This window comes from Styela clava, chromosome 3, assembly GCF_964204865.1.
Source record: "Styela clava chromosome 3, kaStyClav1.hap1.2, whole genome shotgun sequence".
In the NCBI taxonomy this organism is placed as follows: Eukaryota; Metazoa; Chordata; class Ascidiacea; order Stolidobranchia; family Styelidae; genus Styela; species Styela clava.
This window is the reverse complement of record NC_135252.1, coordinates 8,832,271-8,854,169: the sequence shown is the minus strand read 5'-3', so window position 1 is coordinate 8,854,169 and position 21,899 is coordinate 8,832,271. Positions and strand designations below refer to the sequence as shown.

Here is a 21,899-nt window from a genome sequence, read left to right as displayed (position 1 = left end):
CTCTACTTGACCTATATGTAACGATAATATAATAAAAACCAGAATAAACACCTGTTATAAGTCAATACTGGAAAGCAGATATGTGAAAATAAATCGTATTCGGAATTCGAAATTTTTTCAGAAGTCAGAGACAGAATAGTATATATTTGAAATTTTCAACTCGTCGATTTTTACTCTTCAAATGTAGTTATCATACTTTTATAGCATGTTTTTACATTTTTGGCCTATTTTTACAAATATGATTTTGACAATAAAATTATCTTCCGAAAAAACATTCCTTGTATTGACAAATGTTGTTTGTCGTACATTTCCGTGGAATCAACAATAAAAAAAACTATTGAATTTGGAATGTAATATTGTGTAAATAAATATATTATACGAACAGTGACGGGAACCAGATAAATATCTGTTTGTCGTTGGTGCCGCTGGAAAACACAGAATAATTTTTGACTTTGTACATTTTTATACAACGCACAATGTAGATCAGTGGTTTTCAACCTTTAGTACGCGTACCACTAAGTGGTACGAGAGTAGCAAATAACTTTTCAGTTGGCTAAAATATACCGGCAATATACCAGGTTTCGCTTAACGGCGTTTATAGCGCTACCAGTCCTTGTACTCAGAGATCGCCCTCGCCTCTACTTTCCACCTTAACCTAAAACGACGCGGGAAGGGTATGTTTTCGCCCATTTTTCGTGTTGCGTCTCAATGCATTGATAAATCGGCGCGTTCTGCGGGAGTGGTCGACGCGTGTCAAGATACCCTGGTAGATAGCGCCTTGATTTATTACACGCCCAAGGCTTGCGATAATCAGTGGTGGTCGAGCATTTCATCTCTGACGGTACGACGCAAAATATCTCGCGATATTTCGACTTTTTATACATGAGACAAAAGAATATTGATAATCGTTTTTTGTGTAGAAGATTAGTTCCACATTTTATGTAACTAAATACGTTGATATAATAAAAATGAAACGATTGTTCAACAAAATCTCCATGTAGCTATGTATCCCCAAAAGTCGAATGTGAAATGTGTTGACAAATGACGATGACAAAAACAAACGCAAATCAAAATTATAGCGTGTGAATAACATGTGAACGACAGTTATATTCTCAACGCAGTTAAATTCCAACCCAGGGTGCCTTCATTGTGATTTTTCATCGTGCAGGGATAAACCTCGATTTCACGAACCAAATGAAAAGATCGTTGTTTTTCTTTAATAAAGGCTTTCAAAATCCCATCATTTAAATAGCATCAAAGTAAACTTAGACAAAAAAAATGATATTCAAGGTCTTTCTATGCAAAAATATTCATAGAGTGATTGTCCGAATTTATGTGGTACTGAAAAAAATAAACTATGAAAATATAAGCAATTTATCGATGTTTCCGTAGCTACTTATTCTGAAAAAATATTTAACCGGTTTATAGAACTTGTGAAGAACTTTTAAAAATTTCTTCTTTCATAAAAACTTGCGAGAATCTTGGTTTGGGGATGTTTTGTATAAATTAGCGAATATCTGAAAACATAGAATTCACTCAATCTCGGCTTATTAGATTTCTGGGGTTGCATTTCAAATCTGTGAAAATATTGGTATTTTTCCGCTTGCTCTTTAACCTTTATACAACCAAGTCGAACAAAGAATGAATAACGTATTGTTGGCAATAAAAAGTAACGCGTCTAGTGGAATTTATAGAGTTTATATTAGATTTGCAAACATCATTCATAGGTTATTGATGGTGTGAGAAATTTCGAGTATATATAACAATATTGCAAAATACTTTTTAGCAGAAATAAAATGAGTTGAGTATTGTGAAAGACGACGTGATGAAAATATTGAAAAACAAGCGAAACGTCAATCATCACGCAGAGTTTATTAACCGATTGAGAACGAGTTGTAACAGACAACATTTGTATACTGTTAGGTAGGGCTTATCGCATTTAAAAGGGGAAATGAAGCTGAAACGCGAAGGAAAATGGAAGAAATATAATTTAATAAATTGTGATCCGCCTTATTTCACGTTCGACACCTTGTTGTACAAACGTTACTGAAATACTAGGAAACAAATCAATGCAAAATTGCATTGTTCCCATTTTATATTTACAAAACTATTTGCTTTATTATTCCATTTTATATTATTTTGTTCTTTGACAGCATACTATCTTAAATTTATTGAAATTAGTATTCAAATATGGGAAAGGAAAAAGTGAGTTTTAAATTTTTCTATCAGCTGTGTACCAATGCAACCTTTTCTATATTTTTAAAATAAAACTAATCTCAAACTAATTGTTGTTGGCGTTATTTACAAGAAAATTATTATTTTCAATGCAACAATTTCGAATTGATTTTTTGACATAAAATATGAAATTAACTTACCAATGAGTTGTCTCATAATATAAGGGATTCATACTCGTTTCAAAACGACCAGAACATCCAGTCACTAAAATGTACGGACCATCATTGATTCGTACATGCCCCATATTGTCATTTATTGCGAAATATTTGCCGATTGCGCAATTGCAGTGTTCCAACAATGGGATTTCATAATATATCACAGGTTAAACTTTAACATTATAGAAAACATTTATTTATTTGCGATTTGCTTTATTTTTAATTTCCGTGGCTCCACTCTCATTAATCAAGAGAAAATGAATGGGGGGGATTTGACATTTCTCACCTTTTCAAACAGAAGCCATTGTGATATTTTTGAAACTTTTGCGGCTTTCAATCACGTCGTGAATTGAATGAAATTACGTGTTCTTGGCGGCGGAAAATTTATGGATAATTGATTGATGTCTGGTGTCCTGAAGATGATGTTGACAACCTACTGCCAACGAGTTATAAAATCAATCATGGCGAAATAGGGCTAATAAATTACTGCATATTCATTAAAACATGGGTGGTCGATTTTGAACATTTTAAGGGTAGTGAGTTCTCTGCTAAATCTCTTATATTAACAATATAATAACAAAAAGTTAGTTAATCGAAATCACGAAGAAGTAAAAATGGTTCATTATTATATATATCATTTTCACCCCTACTTCAAAAATATATTGTTTTTTTCGAGTAATTTAGCATAATGAGAATTTTCGACCAATATCGCAACAAATTCACGGTATGCTTTTTGAGCAGACAATTCTGAAGTTTGTTCCGTGTGGAAAAACATGGTTGAATAGAACTCAGTTGCTGTACCACGCCATGCGCAAATGTTTATATTCAGACGAACATTGTATGAAATAACAAAAGAGGTGTTATGTACTCTAAATTTTCCACCTGACAACCAAATCTGATGAAAAATAGGTTAGGAGGCCTGTCTCAAGCTCGATACAGTCCTTGACTTAATAAACACTTTGTTCTTTTTTGACGCTGTCAGAATAATCTACCAGACACTGTGTTCACCATGGAAAAATAATCGTCAAAGAATAAATGCTGCAGTAATAATACATTTTTTTGCAACGTTCGCCAACAATAATCCAATGTCCATATAATGCTACTTTAAAAATGTTATTGCTAGAAGTTAAAATTTAAAAGTAGGAAGCTAAAAATATAGTATAAAATATAAAAAATATGCCTATCTGAACAGAGGTAAGTTGAATACATATTACAAGAAATAAAAGAGAATTTGATATTTTTACAGGGCGAATCCAGCAGTGAGGCGACTTCCATAGATGCGAGGGAAGATCGTGAACAATGGGGAGGACAAATTGAATTTTTGTTATCATGTATAGGATATTGTGTCGGACTTGGAAATGTCTGGAGATTTCCATACCTTGCTTACAGAAACGGAGGCGGTAAATGCAAATTAATCAAGTTTTGCACAACAAATGTAACTCTAATGCTCAGGGAAACTAATTTACATAATATGATTTTGGTATAATTATTGCATTATACCTATTTGGTTACATTACGTAACAAAAATAGATTATAATACAAAATCATTTTGTTTTATAGGTGCCTTCCTGATACCATATCTTATCATGTTGGTTCTCTGTGGAATTCCACTCTTCATGATGGAACTGTCTTTGGGACAGTTCTCGGGTTTAGGTACTATTACCGCATGGAGAGCAAGTCCAATTTTTAAAGGTAAGAAGATACGTTTACTCTTCTCATTTTTATTTTTCTATTTGACTAAATTTTTAATGTATATTTTTCATTGTTTTCAGGAATTGGTTTCGGAATGGTGGGTGTATCGTTTTTAGTGTGCATATACTATAACGTTATCATTGCATATTCCTTGTTCTATCTGTTTGCATCTTTCCAAGCTAAACTTCCCTGGACTGAAACATGCCGAGAATGGAACACAAATGCTACATGCGCTGCTAGTTTAGTGGTAAGAAGCCAAGCAACATTGTCAGTTTCGCAGCCCAAATTGTCATATTTTTGTTAAATCATAAAATGTTTGATGGATGAGGATGAACTTGTTGGCTTCGTTGGCACAATGACAAGTTTTCAATTACCAGTGATAATATCCTTTTGGCCTGTTTTTTAGTTCATTTTGTACTAATTCTATGTTAATTTTCTCTACAGAATAAAACTGTTGAAAATATAACTTCGACAATTGCTACAACGATGGCAATGCAAAGCACAACTGCATCACCAAACGCTACGAATACTACGGAAGCACTGAAAATCAAGACTGTCAGCCCTAGTGAAGAATATTGGAAGTAAATATCTGATGATAAAACAATTACATAAATAACAGTACCTGAATGCAAAACTTATGTTGTGTACTGTAGAGCAACGACTGAAAACAAGAAAACTTTATATTTATATTTTTAGAAACGAGATATCCTTTCAGGAACCTTCGATTTCGATTGATCAAAAATCCGTGTAATGGCGTAATTTTAAAATATAATAATATATCAAAAGGTTTGAGTTCAAGTAATATTGAATCCAAGGTTGCCTCAAACAAAAAAATTGAAATTGATAAAAGTAAAAATCTTTCTATGTGACACTTCCAACTTGACCTATTGAAATTTTAGGATTGATTTAATCAAACTTTATGGTTGGAAGGAAAAGCAATCCTCATCGGCACAATAGCTACAATAAAACACAACAACTACTCTCCAAAACTATCCATAAGTCCGCTTTGCTAACTAACGTAAAAATATAATTGAAAAAATTATTGCCTCATTCCAGATACAGAGTACTACGGGTTGATAAAAGTACTGGCATTGACGATCCGGGTTATGTTCTGTGGGATTTGTGTCTCTGTCTTTTGTTGGCTTGGATAATTGTTTTTATATGTCTGGCTAAAGGGGTAAAATCTTCAGGAAAGGTAAAACAAGATTTTGTGTATTTAGGTTAGAAGAACTTTATAATCAACCAAAGACTGTCAAAGTTAATACTGCCTTTATTTACAAATTACAACCACCATTTAATATTTTCCACATATTTCACAACAGTACGGCTTTTCTTATAATATGCGGAATTGATATCAGAAAACGCGAGCCTATATGGTGATTCAGAAGGTAATACTACCAGCATTATGACCTTCTTATTATTTGACCTTCTATTTATTCGTTTTATCAGAATAAATTAGTTTAGCTCAAATTTGTTGAAATTTTTGTATTCGGCTCTCCAATTTTTTCATTTGACTTAATAGTAGACGTACTTTATATACAGAAATTGGTACAAGATTAATAATGGTGCATTGGTTGACCTAGAAATAGAAATACTCTAAGATGATATTTGTCCATTAATCAGCGGTTTATTTGACAGGAAATGCTAGTTCCAAATTGAAATTGTTCCCAATACATCCGACAAAATAGATTCGTTCGATCGGTTTTGATTTTACTTACACTGATATTGAATTATAGTCTGATCCGTTTCTAAAGCACTCTCCCGTGCATTATGATCACATGCGAAGCTTTTCTCTTATTGTTAAATATTATTTTCAGGTCGTCTACTTCACTGCCACATTTCCGTACGTCATTCTTATTATTTTATTCATTCGAGGAATATTACTAGATGGTGCAATAGACGGAATCCGATTTTACATCATACCGAAATGGGAACTTCTGGGGAACTCTGCGGTAAGCTGGTAGCAATTTCGACTTGAGTTCTACGACTTAGATAATTTTCAATCTCCAATTGTTCTACAACACAGCGTCTACAATCGAGAACTTCGACTGTAATATGTTCCAATGTATATTCACCTTCATTTTTTTGCTTTACATTAGGCTACATAGTTGCACGTTTTCGCGCTCGGAAAATATTCATTATTTGATTGCTAACTCTAGGTTGCATGAGGAAACATAAACTTTTTTATGTGTTTCAAGGTATGGAAGGATGCGGCCACACAAATCTTCTATTCACTCGGAGTTGCTTTTGGGGGACTTCTTACTTTTGCTTCCTACAATAAATTCAACAATAACTTGTTCAGGTACTATTGTAAATATACAAATTGCAATATTCCGCATATGATGGTTGACTTAGTTTCATTTCATTCGTTGTCAAATCATTTTACAGGCTAAGATCTGATACTAAAATGTACTATATATATTGTAAATATTTTAGTTTAAAGATATCGGTCAATTTTTTATTTACCCAACAAAAAAGTAAATTAATTATTTTACCACCACCTAAATAGCAAATCGAACAGCAGTGAAAGTACGATTTATTGTTACAATAATAATAATTGAATAAAGTAAAAGGATAAATAAAAGTGAAAATATCTTCATAATATAGTTTACTGTTGCAGTGATATTGAGCATCTCGATATTATTCAAACTCTGTCATATTATAAGAAATGCTAATATCGTTTTTATTTCCATATTTTAGAGATACCATGATTGTATCAATCGGAAATTGTGCGACAAGTGTTTTTGCTGGATTTGTCATATTTTCTGTGATCGGGAATATGGCTAAAATTAATGGAGTTGATATCGAAGATGTTGCGGACGAAGGTAAGATCTTTCTATCGTCACAAGTGATTTTGTGTAGTAGGGAGATGACATATAAGTGAAGTAGGTATTTAAAAAATAAACGAATGCAATCGACAGCACACATTCAAACGCTAAAACAAAAACTTCAAACATGTTAGCTCCAATAAGGACAATATACAGACTTATGCGTGGTCTTAATCTGTCAGTCATTAAGAACTGATTGAATTAAAGTATTACAAATATTTTTGTCTATTTTATTCAGGTCCTGGTCTGGCTTTTGTAGCTTACCCCCAAGCTGTTTCACTATTGCCGATTCCTCAGTTGTGGTCAGCTCTGTTCTTTTTCATGCTTTTTACACTTGGCCTTGACAGTCAGGTGAGTTTGTATAATAATAGCAGATAAAATATTTGTAAGAAAGTTTGTCTATTAAATAATTATGTATATATATAAATTATTAGATTACACTAGATTGATTTATCTTTTCTACAAAATAGCAAATTTTGTTTAACTGATACGTTTACTATTTCAAGTCAAAGCTATGAAAAACACAATTATTATTTTAACATTGTCCATTCTTCCTTCAAACAACGTCTTACAAAATGAAATATCCTACAGCAGTTGACTGTCAGCTGTAAATCCTTCTGTAGTAACTAATTTTCTTCTGATTAGTATTATATTTTGTATGAATTTTCTATCTCTAGTTCGCAATGGTAGAAACTGTGGTGACTGGACTTGTAGACGAATTCCCGAAATTTTTCCGCAACAGAAAAACTCATCTTATGTTGGCGGTTTCGATCGTCGCTTTCTTGCTGGGGATACTTCTAGTAACGGAGGTAAGAAGAATCAATTATTTTAACATTTCATTCTAAATGATCTTACAGACTCAACTGGGTTAATAACATACTATCAGTTGGGCAACGGTATCAGATATGTCGCGGTGCTCAAAAAATTTCTTGCTGCATAGCGAAAAACTAATTTACATACATGCATCCAGATTAAAATTGTTACGGATTGTGACATAGTTTTATTGTTTTTAGGGTGGAATATACTGGTTCAATTTATATGAATGGTATTCCGCATACTTCGGCCTCCTCATTCTATCTTTGTTTATGTGCTTGGCTGTCAACTGGGGATACGGTAAGCATAACTACAGGGTGGTAAAAAAGTTACGCAAAATCGAGGTAAAATTTTTCGTCATGGCAACCTTAATCGAAAGAAAAAATAACTGTTGAAAAGCGTCAGTCGTGAAATGTTTAAAAAACATTTCACCGTAATTCAATACTGTTAAAAGGTGCCAGTCGTTAAATGTTTTAAGTAGCATTTCATCTTAACTTCTGTTAATTTTGCGTTACTTTTTTAACACCCTATATATATATATATATATATATTAACGTTTTTGTACTCCTGTAAACAGTGGAAACTGATTAGAATCGGAAATTAAAGTTAGCCAATAAAAGACAGATAAATGCTAAATTGCCAAAGAAATATAATTATTCAATGATGATTTACACTTTTTTCTGATTTAATATATTGAAATCCATACATGGAAAAAATTATCGGCAATCGTAAACTACAAATTGTTTTCTATTGAAATTCCTATATGCTTCATAAATACTTCGAAAAGGAACTGGTTCTGCACCCAGTTTAAGTTTAGGAATAAATTATTTAGGATGCACACATATTTAGCATACATTTTCATGCATCATTCTTGTTGCTCTTTGCCAGTGTTCTTTGCAAAATTATTTTCTTCCTAAATAATGCATTTTTTTCGCTTCTGCGAGTATATATTTTCATTCCACTGTCATATATGATTATTGTCGGCTGTGAGTATCGAAAATCTGAAATACTTTAGAAAAACAAAAATTTCAGTTACGTTTGTCCATTTTGCTTTCGAAATACAAAATCCGTCACAAAGTCCCTTCATATTTTGTTGGGGGAAAAGGACAATGACACGCCAAACTTTTACTGTAAGAAATTTCAGTAAGCTTACCAACTTATGTCATTAATCAATAGTTCGTGTACTTGGTGACGATACATAAACAATATTCTGCTATCTGTTTCGTAGGATATGCATTTACCACTAAATGGAGATTCAATCACGACATCAAACTCATGCTCGGATTCCAACCTTTCTGGTATTTCAAGATTGCTTGGATGTTTGTCACGCCAGCTATGATCACGGTGATTTTTATTTTTAATATTATCCTTCAACTAATGCAGTTTTTAGCTAATTATTTGGGTTACCTTCCTAGGCTACAAAAACTTGTTTTTGTGCAACTATTAGTCACTCCAACAGTCATAAGGGTTATTTTTTCACAATATTTTATTCTATTTTAGTTCATCATCTTGTATTCTGGTATTTTCTATACTCCGATTACTTTTGGTGATTACAAATATCCAAAATGGGCAGAAAACCTTGGGCTATGCATGAGCTTCTCTGTATGTGCTACTGTACCATTATATATGGTAGGAAGAATGATCGTCGCCTTGATACAGGGACAAAGCATACGTTCTGTAAGTTATATTATATTTCAATACTGCAATAACATTAACAACATTGAAAGATAAATTGAGCAAGTTTAGGCAGTATGTAGGCTCTAAACAGAAACAGTTAAATGCCTTTAAGAAAATATGCGGTAATGTTATAACCCATAAAATTATTTACATTCGTGAACTACCGCTATTAAGCAGTTATTTCGGCACTTCGCAAACAACATTTTGGGGCGCTCCCGAAGTATGTGAACCAAGATGGCGGATACTGGAACGTAGTATGTGTACCAGGTAAGAGTTAGCCAGAGTGGTACAAGAATACCAGCTCCGCGGGCCAAAAAATTACTTTTGCATTGTTCGCGGGCCACAGTAGTGCCAAGAACTTCGCTAGTTGTCTCAGTAAGCCATAACACTAGTCAATTCAGTGGCATTGGTGATGCAACAATATGTCAAAAAAAAATTGGTTGATTTTACGGCAAAACAACACGAAATACGATTTTTTGATTCCTCTCCGAAAGCGACGCGGGCAACAAATAATGAAGCGGCGGGCCACATGTGGCCCGCGGGCCTGGGTTTGGACCACCCTGGATTTGGCCATAATTTCAGGTACAAATACTACGGGAGTCACTTGGCTAGTCTCCGAACTCGTAATAGAACTAAAATAGGGATAATTGGAATAAAATTATGGCCTAACCCTAACCTGGTACAAATACTACGTTAGGTGTCCGACATCTTGGTTCACATACTTCGAGAGTACCTTTTCATACATGTTGTTTCCAATCTACCTCAATAATATTTCAACATTTACGATTTAATATTCAAAATGTGAACAACTCTTCAAAACAAATTCATCATTTGTTTCTAGCTTTTCAATCCTAGTCCAAGATGGGGACCATCTGACACCTCTGTACCTTACGACCCTAAAACTGGAGGACAACCTGATGTGCCGATCTACTCGATAACAAATGGCGAGTCCGAAAAAACAGCAACATATGAGCAGTACGTAACTGACGATATTCCGGACGCTTATTCTAAACTGTAATGCTTCGGTGTTACACACGTTAGACAATACAGTTATGTCTACTACAGGTACTTATAATAGATACATAAATTTGACTCATACGCATTAGCTAAAAAACTTATTCAATAACCTTCAAACAAAAGCATGTTTGCGAATTTGGTCATTGCATTCTGCAAGCCAAAATAAATTCATTTTACTGACTGCGATATATACTATATTGTATTCCCAAATGAATGTACTGATTCCTGTAATTTTCTGAGGACTATGAACTTTTTTTTCATCGTAAGTACTTTTAATCTAATTCAGTTACACGCTGAGCGCAAGAACAATATATAGCGACGATAGGTTAAATTCTGTAAAACTGAATCAATCTAATATTGAGATTAATATTGGATTGCATAAGTTTATGTTTTATTTCAATTACGTTTTGTCTGAATATTATATTTTATGTGACGGAGATTTATTTCAGTCACTAACTTGTGTGCGTACCAAACGAGATGTTGAACAATTCACTCTTTCTACGTTTCCGAACCACATTTTTTTAAATCACATTTCACAGTCGATTTTTCCAAAATTATAATTTTTTGAGGTATCTAAAATTGGTTTTATATAATTTCTATTTGCTCCGTTTTAAGGATGCGATTTGCTCTGTTTGTTTGTTGGCCAGTCATCGATCTTTGGATATTCCTATTTCAATTTGACTATTTCTCATTATTGCATTGTATTTGTACGCGATAAAAAATCAATATTATATATTAACAAAAATTTATTCAGTGATATAGTATTGAAATTTCTATACCAGAACACAAAGTAAGATAAAGGATAAACTTTTTTCTGAACAATCACGGACTACAGAACAGCCGGGGCGTCATTATTCTCCTTCGTGTATATAAAGATAGAGACAAATAGTTTGAATATTCAGATTTATGGCCAAAATATAGTCCGTGTAAAATTCAAAATAATGCAACAAAATAGAATTTTTTGACAAATATTATACAGGGTCGCTATCTTTCTTTTAACAATGAAGGCAGTATATATGTACCTTTGGTAGATTTTCTCTTTTACGTACGTGGAATAACTTGACCTATATACATTAAACAGCATAATTTTTATGAGGACAATATCTTTTTAAAATAAAATACAGATGAAAACGCAAAAATAAAACCATAGGAAGTTTGTTTCCCGAATTTACCGCATAATACGAGTACAAACAAACCAAACTCATTTTTTATTGAACTGAAGTTGTCAAGTAAATCTAAATTGACTTACGATGAAGGTGAATTGAACGATAAAATACTTTCATAAATATTTGCATTTTTCATTGCATTTTGCACATACTATTCATATATTGGAATATCAGTATATAATAAACGACTAAATAATTCAATGCCCAATTAACACCAGGCCCGCTGACACTTTGCAAACTAGTTTTTGAGCTGAAGATCAAAGAGGGACTAATAAACTAATACCAGATCAATTATCAGAATTTATCGAACCGTACATCCATCAAAAACATTTGAGACATTATGCAAATTTATTTGCACCCAGAAACTTTTTCGTCTTGTAATAAATGTCTGAACTACCTTTTATTGAAAGTATTTAATTTTTTCAGTAGTTATAGAATATTTTGTAATTTAAAGCAAAGAGTAAATTTCTCATTTATAGCTCAGTGAATGGCAATCGAGATTAGGCGTGCCTAAAAAACTACTCTGTACCACTCTAAAGTCCCAGGTCACGAGTCAAGTTTCGAGTCTCCTGCTTTGAAGCAAGCATCGAAGGAAATTTGTTGATAGTATAGCTAAAAGTATCATGACCAAGATTGGTGACAAACAGTTTTTAACTCACAAAAAATGCTCTGGTTAAAATATTTGTACCATATGGAAGGGGATAAATTTACTATCAGCAATTGTGAGTGTAAATATTAAACCATTAAATAATTGGCCAGCGTTCTGATGTTTCGTTCTATATAATACACATTCAGTCAGCAGTAGCCTCCTCTTGTTTGTTAATATCGGCAACGAGTTTGTCATTGTCCTGTGTGTTTTCGTTGGAGTCACTCATTGTTGGTTCTGATGATTTTCCGCCATTTTGTATCCGTTCCATAAAGTCGATACTTTGCCCAACTGCATCAATCACGGAACCGCGAACTTGGGAAATCTTAAAAGAAAACAGATTAGAACAGTTCACTTCGAAAGTAAGTAATAATATTTATTCAACACCATGTGTAAATTAAATTTACACTTACAAAAAAAGCAAAATATTGCTAATCACAGGTGAAATAATGTGTCCAATATGATCTATAACTAACTAACACAGGGAGCGTGCTCGTTTAGGACTCACAAACATAAAATTGAAACTAGACTGAGTTACGTTCAAAAGCAAAATCCAACATATCTCCAATTTGTAAACTATAAAAATTTGAAAAAAAAATGGAAAATGTTACAAAATGCCAACAATATGGTATAATTTGTATAAAATGTTTACGACTAAAAATACTATGACTCAATAATAATACAATTTCATTAAACCGAACCCATTTGAACCTATTTTTATAACGTTCATCAGATAGATAAGCAATAATATTTCTGTTTATTGTATATTTTAAGACTTGAATACAACTAATTTACCTCATTGAAAAATAACAGACAAAAAGGAAAAATTCCCAAATATATCTTACAGTTCGCACATTGAGAAATTCAGCTCGTTCATCGTCTTTTTCTTCGAAAACTTCTCTTTTTTCGTTTAGGTGACAGGGTGACGTCACGGGTTCAGAGTTTGTTTGTTGCCTGTTTTCAAAAACGTTAGGCCCAGGTATTGTTTCTGTTGAAGAAATCACCGACACTCCAGTTGATTGTATTCGACTCTCTAATTTAGGAGGCGCAAAGGTCGCTGTTTCTTTGTGAATGTTGTAAGAAGGATAACGGTCCAACTCATTCGATAAGATACCGGGCTGCGGGCCACTGTATGTCACTGGCCGATATTCTTGTTGCATATAATATCCATTTGAAAAGTCTGGTTTCTCCATCAACGGTTGTTGCTGATATTGGCACATTGTTGTATCGTCAGAGGCGAGAGATTCAACTGATCTTGGATTTGACGTAGGGCTCATTTTATCAGGTGATAGGTGAGATTGACTTGGATGTTGTCCGCCAACGCTCTGACGCTTCCATTTCATTCTTCGATTTTGAAACCAAACTTTGATCTTAAAATAAATCAAGTGTCGATAATGAATAGCAATGAAATTGGATTGGGCGCCTCATTTTTTCTTAAATTAAGATCATACAGTTTGGAAAAAAAATATTATGAACACAGGTTAAAGTACGAAGAGTGCGACATTGGTCTCTATAATTTAATCCTATCATAGTAAGTTATAACTTTTGTTTTAAATTCACCTGTCGTTCTGTTAAATTTAACTTCATCGAAAGCTCGTATCTACGTAATCTTGTCAAGTAATTATTTCGTAAAAAATCTTCTTCCAGGTGTTGAACTTGTTCTTTCGTGAAGGATGTTCGAATCTTTTTTCCTGGTTTACCTTGAGCAGTTGAGTCAGGCTGTACGGATACTGTGAATAGGGTTGTGAATAAAGGATTCAATATATATGTAGTCAGTGAGAGAATGTACCGAATTATCTTTGTCGCTAAACTGAATACATATAACAGTAAAACAGTCACATTTTTTTCACAGTTAGATACTTTTTCAGCTATTCCTTTTTGAATGAGTGACAAAATTTATATCCGCATGTAACACAATGATATTATGTATTATACTAAGCGGTTGGTAGTACCACGGCGGATAACGGTAGCATCAGTTTCCAATTACGCGCACAGTAATCACAATAGCCAAACGTTTTTACATGCAGATTTGAACTCACTGGTTTGACGTTGAACTGCATTTGAGCAAATTTTTATATTCATCTAATTTCGACATTTGAACATTTTACAATATATATTATGTATAAAAACGACTTGAATTATAGACACCGAAGATCTGACGATACCTTTCAAACAACTATAGCGCAAAGTACCTGGACTTGTTTTCTGGCATTCTGACATTCGTAGTTTAGCATCAACATCTGCTTTTGTAGTTTCAAAGTAATTTCGTTCGCCAGCTGGTAAAGAATATGTTCCATAAGGTTGTTGTGTATTTGAACCATACCCGAACTTTGAGTATTCATGCGGATGGTGCTGGTATGATGAATACGGATAGGTATTGAGATGAGGCATTGATGATTGATAGCTGTAACTGGTATTCATTGAGGCTTCAGAGCCTGTGCGGCGCTGCGACTCAGGCAAAGTATACTCAACTTCCTGTAAAATGGTGGTCAAAATTTCTATTGAAGAACTTCAAATTTCGCTCTGAGCTTATGGTTCAAACAATAAGTCTTTCCCATTTCATCCAATTTTTGGAGCCTGAGCGTCGTGTGGCATTCAAAATTTATGAAATTTAATTTTACATAACTAACATCGGTTGGAATTTATAGGCCTATAGCATATAACGAAGCTGAAAAGAGACCGTTCTCAAAAATGTCAGAGGGACGAGACTGATCCACGAGTTGACTTTAAATAATCTGGCAACTGTATTTTGCAAATATTAGCAGAAGAACGGATTAAAAGTCGCTTACGTGTACAAGTGGAGGAATGCTACGTCTCAACTGGTCGTCAGGCGAACTTTTGGAATAACTTTCTGCGGAAAATAAAAATAACGTTAATTTTAATTAGTCCTGCTAGAGAAAAGTGTATTGCCAAGACATAGGACAGGTTTTTGACCTACCTTTGCATTAGTAGGTATGTACAATTCAAAATTTTACAATGCAGCAAAATTCAATGAAAGCTGGATTTTCAAAAAATTTCGCGGTTACAATCGTAAAAATTTCATAAAGTAGTCATGTTTAAACCATATTGAATTTTCGAATTCGAACCTGTACGCTAAAAGGTCTTACCCAAATATATATCATAATTTGAATGTGAAATTGAAAAACAATAGATTATTACTATAGTATAACGATAGTAACTAGAGTTTTAGCGCAACCAGGAAGCTAACTTTACCTGATTCAGTAAGATGTGATGAAGCCATCACGTGCTGATCATTTTGCGTCATTGGTGGGCTGTTGTCGTCAAATTCACCACGATGTGCCGTTTCTGTGGCGGAAGACCACGGAGTCCCAGGTAGTACGTGACTTGTTTTATGATGCGTGTGTTCGTTATGGTCCTTTGTTGACATAGGTAAATGACTGACGTCATTGTTGTTGACGTCATGAATGCTTTCAGCTTGTCTTTGCTCATGTGAACCAAACCCACATTGATCGTTTTCTTCGCAAAGTGGTTTTGATAGTTGTGTTTGCTCGGCGTGCTGCTTCAGGAAGCCTGCTCCTGTTTGCGACCATTCACCATAAGAACCGCCTGGAAAACTACCGTAGCCAGGCAAATGTGAAAATCGTTGTCCATTGAATGTAGCACCTGAAATATAAAGTTCGACACTGACGATTGTGATTCTCCAGATATTCCATCGGAATAAAAAATTTTCAATTAAATATTTCATACAACATTGGGTTGGCATATTCTTCATATTTCCCTTATGGGAGCAATCGTAATACGTCCGTTATGGCAACACTAGTCTCCCAGTGTAAGACAGATCTCAATTTTATTGCGGTTCGTCAGAGAGGGGCGACAGACGATATTACTGAAACACTACCATTTACCCTACGTTTGTTGGTTGTTTTATCCTATATCGACAATGTTCATTTAGTAGTACAAATTGAACTGAGAACACAAACGGCGAAAGGATCTACCGGATGAGAGTGGTTCGCCACGTGAATGAGCAGTGTTATTGGTTCTCTCTCACTGTAAAATTAATACAAATTCTGTTCTAAATACAAAACTGCCATACCGGGAACAATCTGAGACTGGTACGAATATTGATAGAAGTACGGTGATTGTGGAGTCGACGGAAAAACATTTTGTGAATGATACAATGTGGTTTCTGCCGATTCGAAGCCTCTCAAGCTCTGCTCACTCCCAGTATTGTTCGGTGAGAAGGCAGCGGATATGTACGAGTGTGCGGAATCAGTAGATTTGGTCATAATAAAATATAATATTTTCACTTATAATCTGAAATACCAACACAAAAAAAGAATTGTTTACTTTTCGTAACAACACAAACAATATTTAACGTATTCTTGACTGATGAACAATTTTTGTTATTGTATTTGATTTATTGGTTAAATACAGAGGAATATACATAGTGAATATATAAAAGCAGCTTATATCAATGACATAACCATTTGTAGAGCGGTGTTTTTTTCTTTCTCAAAGGCTATTAAACTGCTGTTGAATATTTTACTTTTTAATATTGGCATGCTGAACAAACATCAGAAATACGCTTCTATAGCTGCCAACCTGAAATTTGTTGTTTATAAAACCTCATTTACATATTTCAAACTAATACTCATTAGTATACTATAAAACAAACGTTTTTTTTCAACATATATTTATTTTAACATATATGGGTAATATACTCTGAGTACAGTCCCTGCAATACTCTTTCTACAATGAAAGGTCGAACCTAATACTAGGTTCAGTGTTCATTTCATTGTTAGCTGTAGTTTACCATTGATCACCAACGCAGCACTGATTAAATATAGAAAAAAAAATCAACTATTGTTCCCTATTAATATGCCGTGCAATGCTTCAACGTTGATCCAAAACGCAATTCAAAATGGCGAAAATTATCGGATCAAACATTAAAACAATAGTCGAGGCAAATGGCGAAAGTTTTACCTATACATTGTAAATTATTAGAAAATATTCCTTCCGAATAAAACTTTCAGGATTACACTAAAATTATCAGTTATTCATAATAAAATTAACTTGGATATATATGTCCTACTTTCAATTCTGTCACATAAAATAGAAATTTTATTTTAAACACAACAATCGCAATTTATTATATAATTATTATCCACGAACGCTATAAATAAAACATCATTCCTAATCCTATTTTTGATTTGTTTACATTAGTACTTTTCTAAATTGAAAAAAAATGTTATTCTTAAATCATCTACAATATGACGTCATATTAATCTTCCCACAAGTCAGCTGATTATAATAATTTTAGTATTTCTATTCGAATTCCTCAATAGCCTCCATCAGTCGGCCTAATTATCATTAATCATCATCATTAAAAAGATTTAATGTTCAAAACATAACACTTTTCCGAAACTAATCTTCCCACACGTTGCTACGACGTAATATCAACTTCACGCACGACGCTGGATTTTATTATAAACTTATGAGAACGCAACCACGTATTTTCTGAAGGTGAGTGGGGCGTGATTACCGTATAGCCCAAAGAGCGAGCACCATATGTATTTGTCGCGTAGAAACGTGCATGGCTCATCCGGTGCGCCACAGATTGGACGGATGCAGGAATGGAGTTTACTACAGTTACGGAAGCAATAAGAGAGCGTTCTCAAATTTTCACGGTCTTGAACAATAGACAGATGACTAGGCGGTGTGAACACTTCCCACCCATAAAGCTCGTTTCTGCAACACATTCGCATGCTCCAGAAACAATGCGACCCAATAGACTGTTAATATTTGTGTGATCATGTGTGAATTGCTAATAAACAATTTTCAAAAATAGTTTCCAATTTGTTTTTGTCTTTATCGCCTAATTGATATTAGAAAAGTACACCAATTGCATAATGTTTCTATCCAAAAAATCCACCGCCGTATATCCAATTAGACCTATTTCTGAAATAAGTATTTTATAATTTTGGAGCAGCCATTAAACCACCATTTACGCTCACAAGCAAATTTTCTTTTCAATTAAACCAGCTGAATATTTCCCGGAAATACTTTGCTTTGAAACCCAGCGCTTCACAAAAGCCACAATTATTCTGTGTTTTGAATAAGAGCTTTACCGCATTGATGAAAGTATGAGTGAATAGTTTGTCATACCATGCATATGACGCGAATATAATACCTACATTATATTTGGTATACCGGTGTGTGATAATGTAATTTAATAAGATAATCAAACTATACATATTTGAATTGTACGATAACAAAGTAATATATAGCATATGGCATAGCATGGGCTCATAAAATATCATATTTTTACAAATAAAGATATTTTCGTGAAATTCAGCAACGGCTGCCGTCGATTGGGTTTTACCGTCCAACCTTTTGTTTTAAATTCGATCGCGTCGTTGGTTTAAGAAGACTGTGTTTGGAACTAAAATATGTTTTATAAAACTAGCTTTCATGTCGTCCGATCACAACGAAAATTAACGATTTCACTTTTGTCAAAACACAATAACTCTCTTCTTGCGAGTATTTGCTTGTCCGACTTTCGTTCGAAGCGAAATACCGCAAAAAAGGCAGGCGGCGACTTTTTTACAAATACCTGGGCGTCTAACACCACACTCATCAATAAACATCTGATCTGTATCGTCGTGTATCGGATTCTACTTCAAATATTATTGTACAGGGCAGTCAAATTGCTTACTACAACGACGTTGAAACTAACACGTCAAATAACATACTACGCAAAAGAACTGGAGCATACAGAATATTTTTGAACCAAAATCAAATAAAAATGCGCTTTTGAATACTCCCAATATGCTATTGTATTAATAGTAGTATTATTCGTGATTATGAACAATTCAACTAAATCAAATTCCATTGTATAGAAAACAGTGAAGGAGTAGATGTTTCGACAGTCAGGGGCATTTTAGTAGGATGCTCGCATATTCAGCGACAGAGGCAATTGTGGAGCGTACGAAGTTAATTCGCGTTTTTGACGTTCGTCGCTAAATACCCATTCATTTATGATGTTCTGATCATCAAGCAATGTTTCCACTTCATTTCTGATGTGTCACATTTTGGCATATTAAAGTTCTATACTCTCTTTTTGCGATGCGTTTTCCATTCCTTTCTTGCAATGAAAGATTCATATGTATGGTAATTATTTCATGCACAGCAAACTTCTTCATACGGGTCTAACGAACTTCCCAATTTAGTAAGTGTAGATAGCGTTAATAATTAAACGAAAATCAGTATACTTTTAATTTAACAATAATACAAGCGTTGGTAATTAAAGAAACACTTTCTTCATGCAGTAAAGTTACAAGACGAATCAATCATAAGTTCCAAAACTTACAATGCTGGACCCTTCAAGTCAATCATTCCTCATGTGCACAGCTCAGGAGTGAAACAAATAAATTGGGCTATGCCTAGGGTTACCATATTTTTTGACTTCAAAGCGGGACGCCTCCAACGACACGACCCCTTAGCTGTGATCCTGTAACTTTACAGTTTACGATTTTACTATACATAGGCCTACATTTAAGGCCATCCCTGCTGTGTTCATAGACCATAATTATGTCATCGAAAGTTCATGCGCATTGTCTCTGTCCAAATATCGGGTTCAGTTCGAAAAATAGAAAGAAATACCCACTTACGATACAAATGATCCGAATTTAGATTTTTTTATGTACAGCAAAAGAAATAAAGAATAAGGAAATAGTCTGCCGTTTTCAAGCATTGAGAATTTACTTATTCGCCCAAGCATGCTTTTCTGTAGATAACACCTTCAAAAAGGCGTTGTTCAATGTTACATTCACGTGAACGTCCGAACGTGATACGTTCGCTAACAATATATTAGCGGGAAACAACGAAACAAACAAAATAACGCATTCACCTTCAGTGGGTAGGATAGCGTTGCGCTACACAGCAACAACAGTGACGAGAACATGTTCGTGTATTATGCTGGATGGCTGAACGTCAAAGCGGGACTTCTGACTGACTTGTCGGGACGGCGGGCAAGACGCAAAAAAGCGGGACGTTAGGCCTAGCTATGCCTAACGTTAGATTTATCGATCATTTAAACTTGGTGGCATCGAAGGCGAATGCGCACTTGCGTAAAATGCGTGTTTCGCAGAATCTCTCTTATCATCAATCCTTGTGTCCTCAGTAATCTCCCCATAGTGATGTAGCGCATCTACCAAATCAGAATAATGAAGTTCAGAAAAAGGTCATTGGCTTATCTAGTCTAGGATATGGCAGTCATGCCTCATGCCGTATCGCCGTTTGGACGAGGCGCAAAAGGACGAAATTTTCGATGGTAAAATGGTTTCAATAAAATATTTCAAATTGGTAATAACTGAAACTTCTTTTCTCACTCAAATAATAACGTACAAGTATCTCAGTTCAACAACAATTTTTGTCACATTTCCGTCATGTAAAACGTAAGATTCACCTCATTGCGATATAAAAATTCTATAGAAAGTATACCATGATAGAATAATTAAGGCTTAACCTTATGGTGTCGCTTATATGCCAAATTTGAGTTTTATGTTTTTTATCGTTTATTCAAATTTCAACTCGGAAGTTATACATAACATACAAATAAATACCTAACTTTTTTAAGAAAAACAAAACTCTATGGATATCATAAAATCTACAAATAAGTACCAAGATATACTTCCACACTCAAAAAACAAACTTGATTTTTTAAATATATTTGAAGAACTTATCTAAATTCTGAGACGCCATATGTTACAGGGCAAAAAAATTATTTGAAAAAACTGCAACTAATAGCTACAAACATTCTAATAAGAAATTCGCAGAAACGTAATGTAAAAACTGCCTTATGTTAGTTGCGGGAAGCAATGACATTTTCTACGAGTTAAAACAGTCATATACATTTGATAAGTTCAGTTTCAGGTTAGCGATAAATTTGTCCTTCGTGACACGGTTCATATATGCGACCTGTTATCCAATGTTGTAGTGAGACTCATCCAAGATTGTGCTAATATTTTAAAACCTGATATATTATTAGATTTTGACAAATTAATTATTTTAACTCAAACTATAGCGTTTCGAATAGATGTTCCAGTGAACTGAAGCGTTTACACGCATCGTTTCTCACCAATTTTATAATTGATATATTGAGGCCGAGAGAAAAATATTGCGTCGTTCAAATGTCGGGATCCTTCCGCGAATATTCTAGACTAAACTAACGGACTCCACAATATAACAGGAAACTGGTAACCAGTATTATCCGCTGTTCTTGAATTATTTAAAATATTACTCAATAACATGGATAAAACTATGTAGACTTTGCTCTCGAAGATATACAATGCAAAAATAATTTGAAACAATTATTCTACTTTATGGGAGGTATTTGTAAGATTAGGTACTCGGTTATGTAAATTAAAAGATTACCATTCCATTTTGTTAAGTTCGAACTCCTTGGAGTCTAATGCCTTATAGTCAATTTGCCCATCCGTAAATATATACATATATATATTCTTTATTCCGAGTTAGTTATGTTCATTAAGTTGATTTTCAAATCGTTACGCATTGTGAAATAACTGAACATTCTCTTTGTATGCGCGATGGGCTGATACGTTTGGATACAGCGGTGTGCTAACCCCACACAGAGTATGGCCTGCACGAAGGCTCGGAGCATTTTCATTGGTCTGGTCCTTCTCTAATT

The 21,899-nt window shown here is 34.1% G+C and overlaps 2 protein-coding genes across 4 annotated transcripts; one reads left to right on the top strand and one right to left on the bottom strand.

Annotated features, from left to right (window-relative positions):
- Positions 1–2,151: 2,151 nt before the first annotated feature.
- Positions 2,152–11,165, top strand: LOC120341905 (sodium-dependent proline transporter-like). The gene is made up of 15 exons (XM_039410493.2): positions 2,152–2,205; positions 3,637–3,790; positions 3,951–4,082; positions 4,163–4,329; positions 4,527–4,663; positions 5,139–5,277; positions 5,900–6,034; positions 6,281–6,384; positions 6,783–6,907; positions 7,149–7,261; positions 7,588–7,719; positions 7,924–8,023; positions 8,952–9,067; positions 9,224–9,400; positions 10,242–11,165. Exons 1-15 carry the CDS (start codon positions 2,191–2,193, stop codon positions 10,416–10,418), a joined length of 1,923 nt encoding a protein of 640 aa, XP_039266427.2. The 5' UTR covers positions 2,152–2,190; the 3' UTR covers positions 10,419–11,165.
- On the bottom strand, positions 11,151–16,528 carry LOC120341907 (uncharacterized). 3 transcript variants are annotated; one of them, XM_039410497.2, is made up of 7 exons: positions 16,284–16,528; positions 15,443–15,853; positions 15,019–15,080; positions 14,422–14,704; positions 13,790–13,959; positions 13,084–13,599; positions 11,151–12,554 (listed from the first exon to the last, which is right to left on the bottom strand). In XM_039410497.2, the coding sequence occupies exons 1-7, from the start codon at positions 16,474–16,476 to the stop codon at positions 12,375–12,377; spliced, it is 1,815 nt and encodes a 604-aa protein (XP_039266431.2). In that variant the 5' UTR covers positions 16,477–16,528; the 3' UTR covers positions 11,151–12,374. The 3 variants fall into 3 exon arrangements, with proteins under 3 accessions (XP_039266431.2, XP_039266430.2, XP_077967157.1); XM_039410496.2 differs by having other exon boundaries at positions 13,075–13,599; positions 16,284–16,527; XM_078111031.1 differs by having other exon boundaries at positions 13,075–13,599; positions 14,422–14,581; positions 16,284–16,527.
- Positions 16,529–21,899: the final 5,371 nt, after the last annotated feature.

Bases quoted from the DNA above. Each gene is read 5' to 3' on its own strand.
- LOC120341907 (XM_039410496.2), bottom strand. From the start codon at position 16,476: ATGACCAAATCTACTGATTCCGCACACTCGTACATATCCGCTGCCTTC. The intron at 15,081-15,442 runs GTAAAGTTAGCT...TATTTTCCGCAG, and splicing joins ATCACATCTTACTGAATCAG to AAAGTTATTCCAAAAGTTCG. The intron at 14,705-15,018 runs GTAAGCGACTTT...ACCATTTTACAG, and splicing joins GCATTCCTCCACTTGTACAC to GAAGTTGAGTATACTTTGCC.
- LOC120341905 (XM_039410493.2), top strand. The intron at 4,083-4,162 runs GTAAGAAGATAC...CATTGTTTTCAG, and splicing joins AGCAAGTCCAATTTTTAAAG to GAATTGGTTTCGGAATGGTG. The intron at 5,278-5,899 runs GTAAAACAAGAT...TATTATTTTCAG, and splicing joins GGGTAAAATCTTCAGGAAAG to GTCGTCTACTTCACTGCCAC.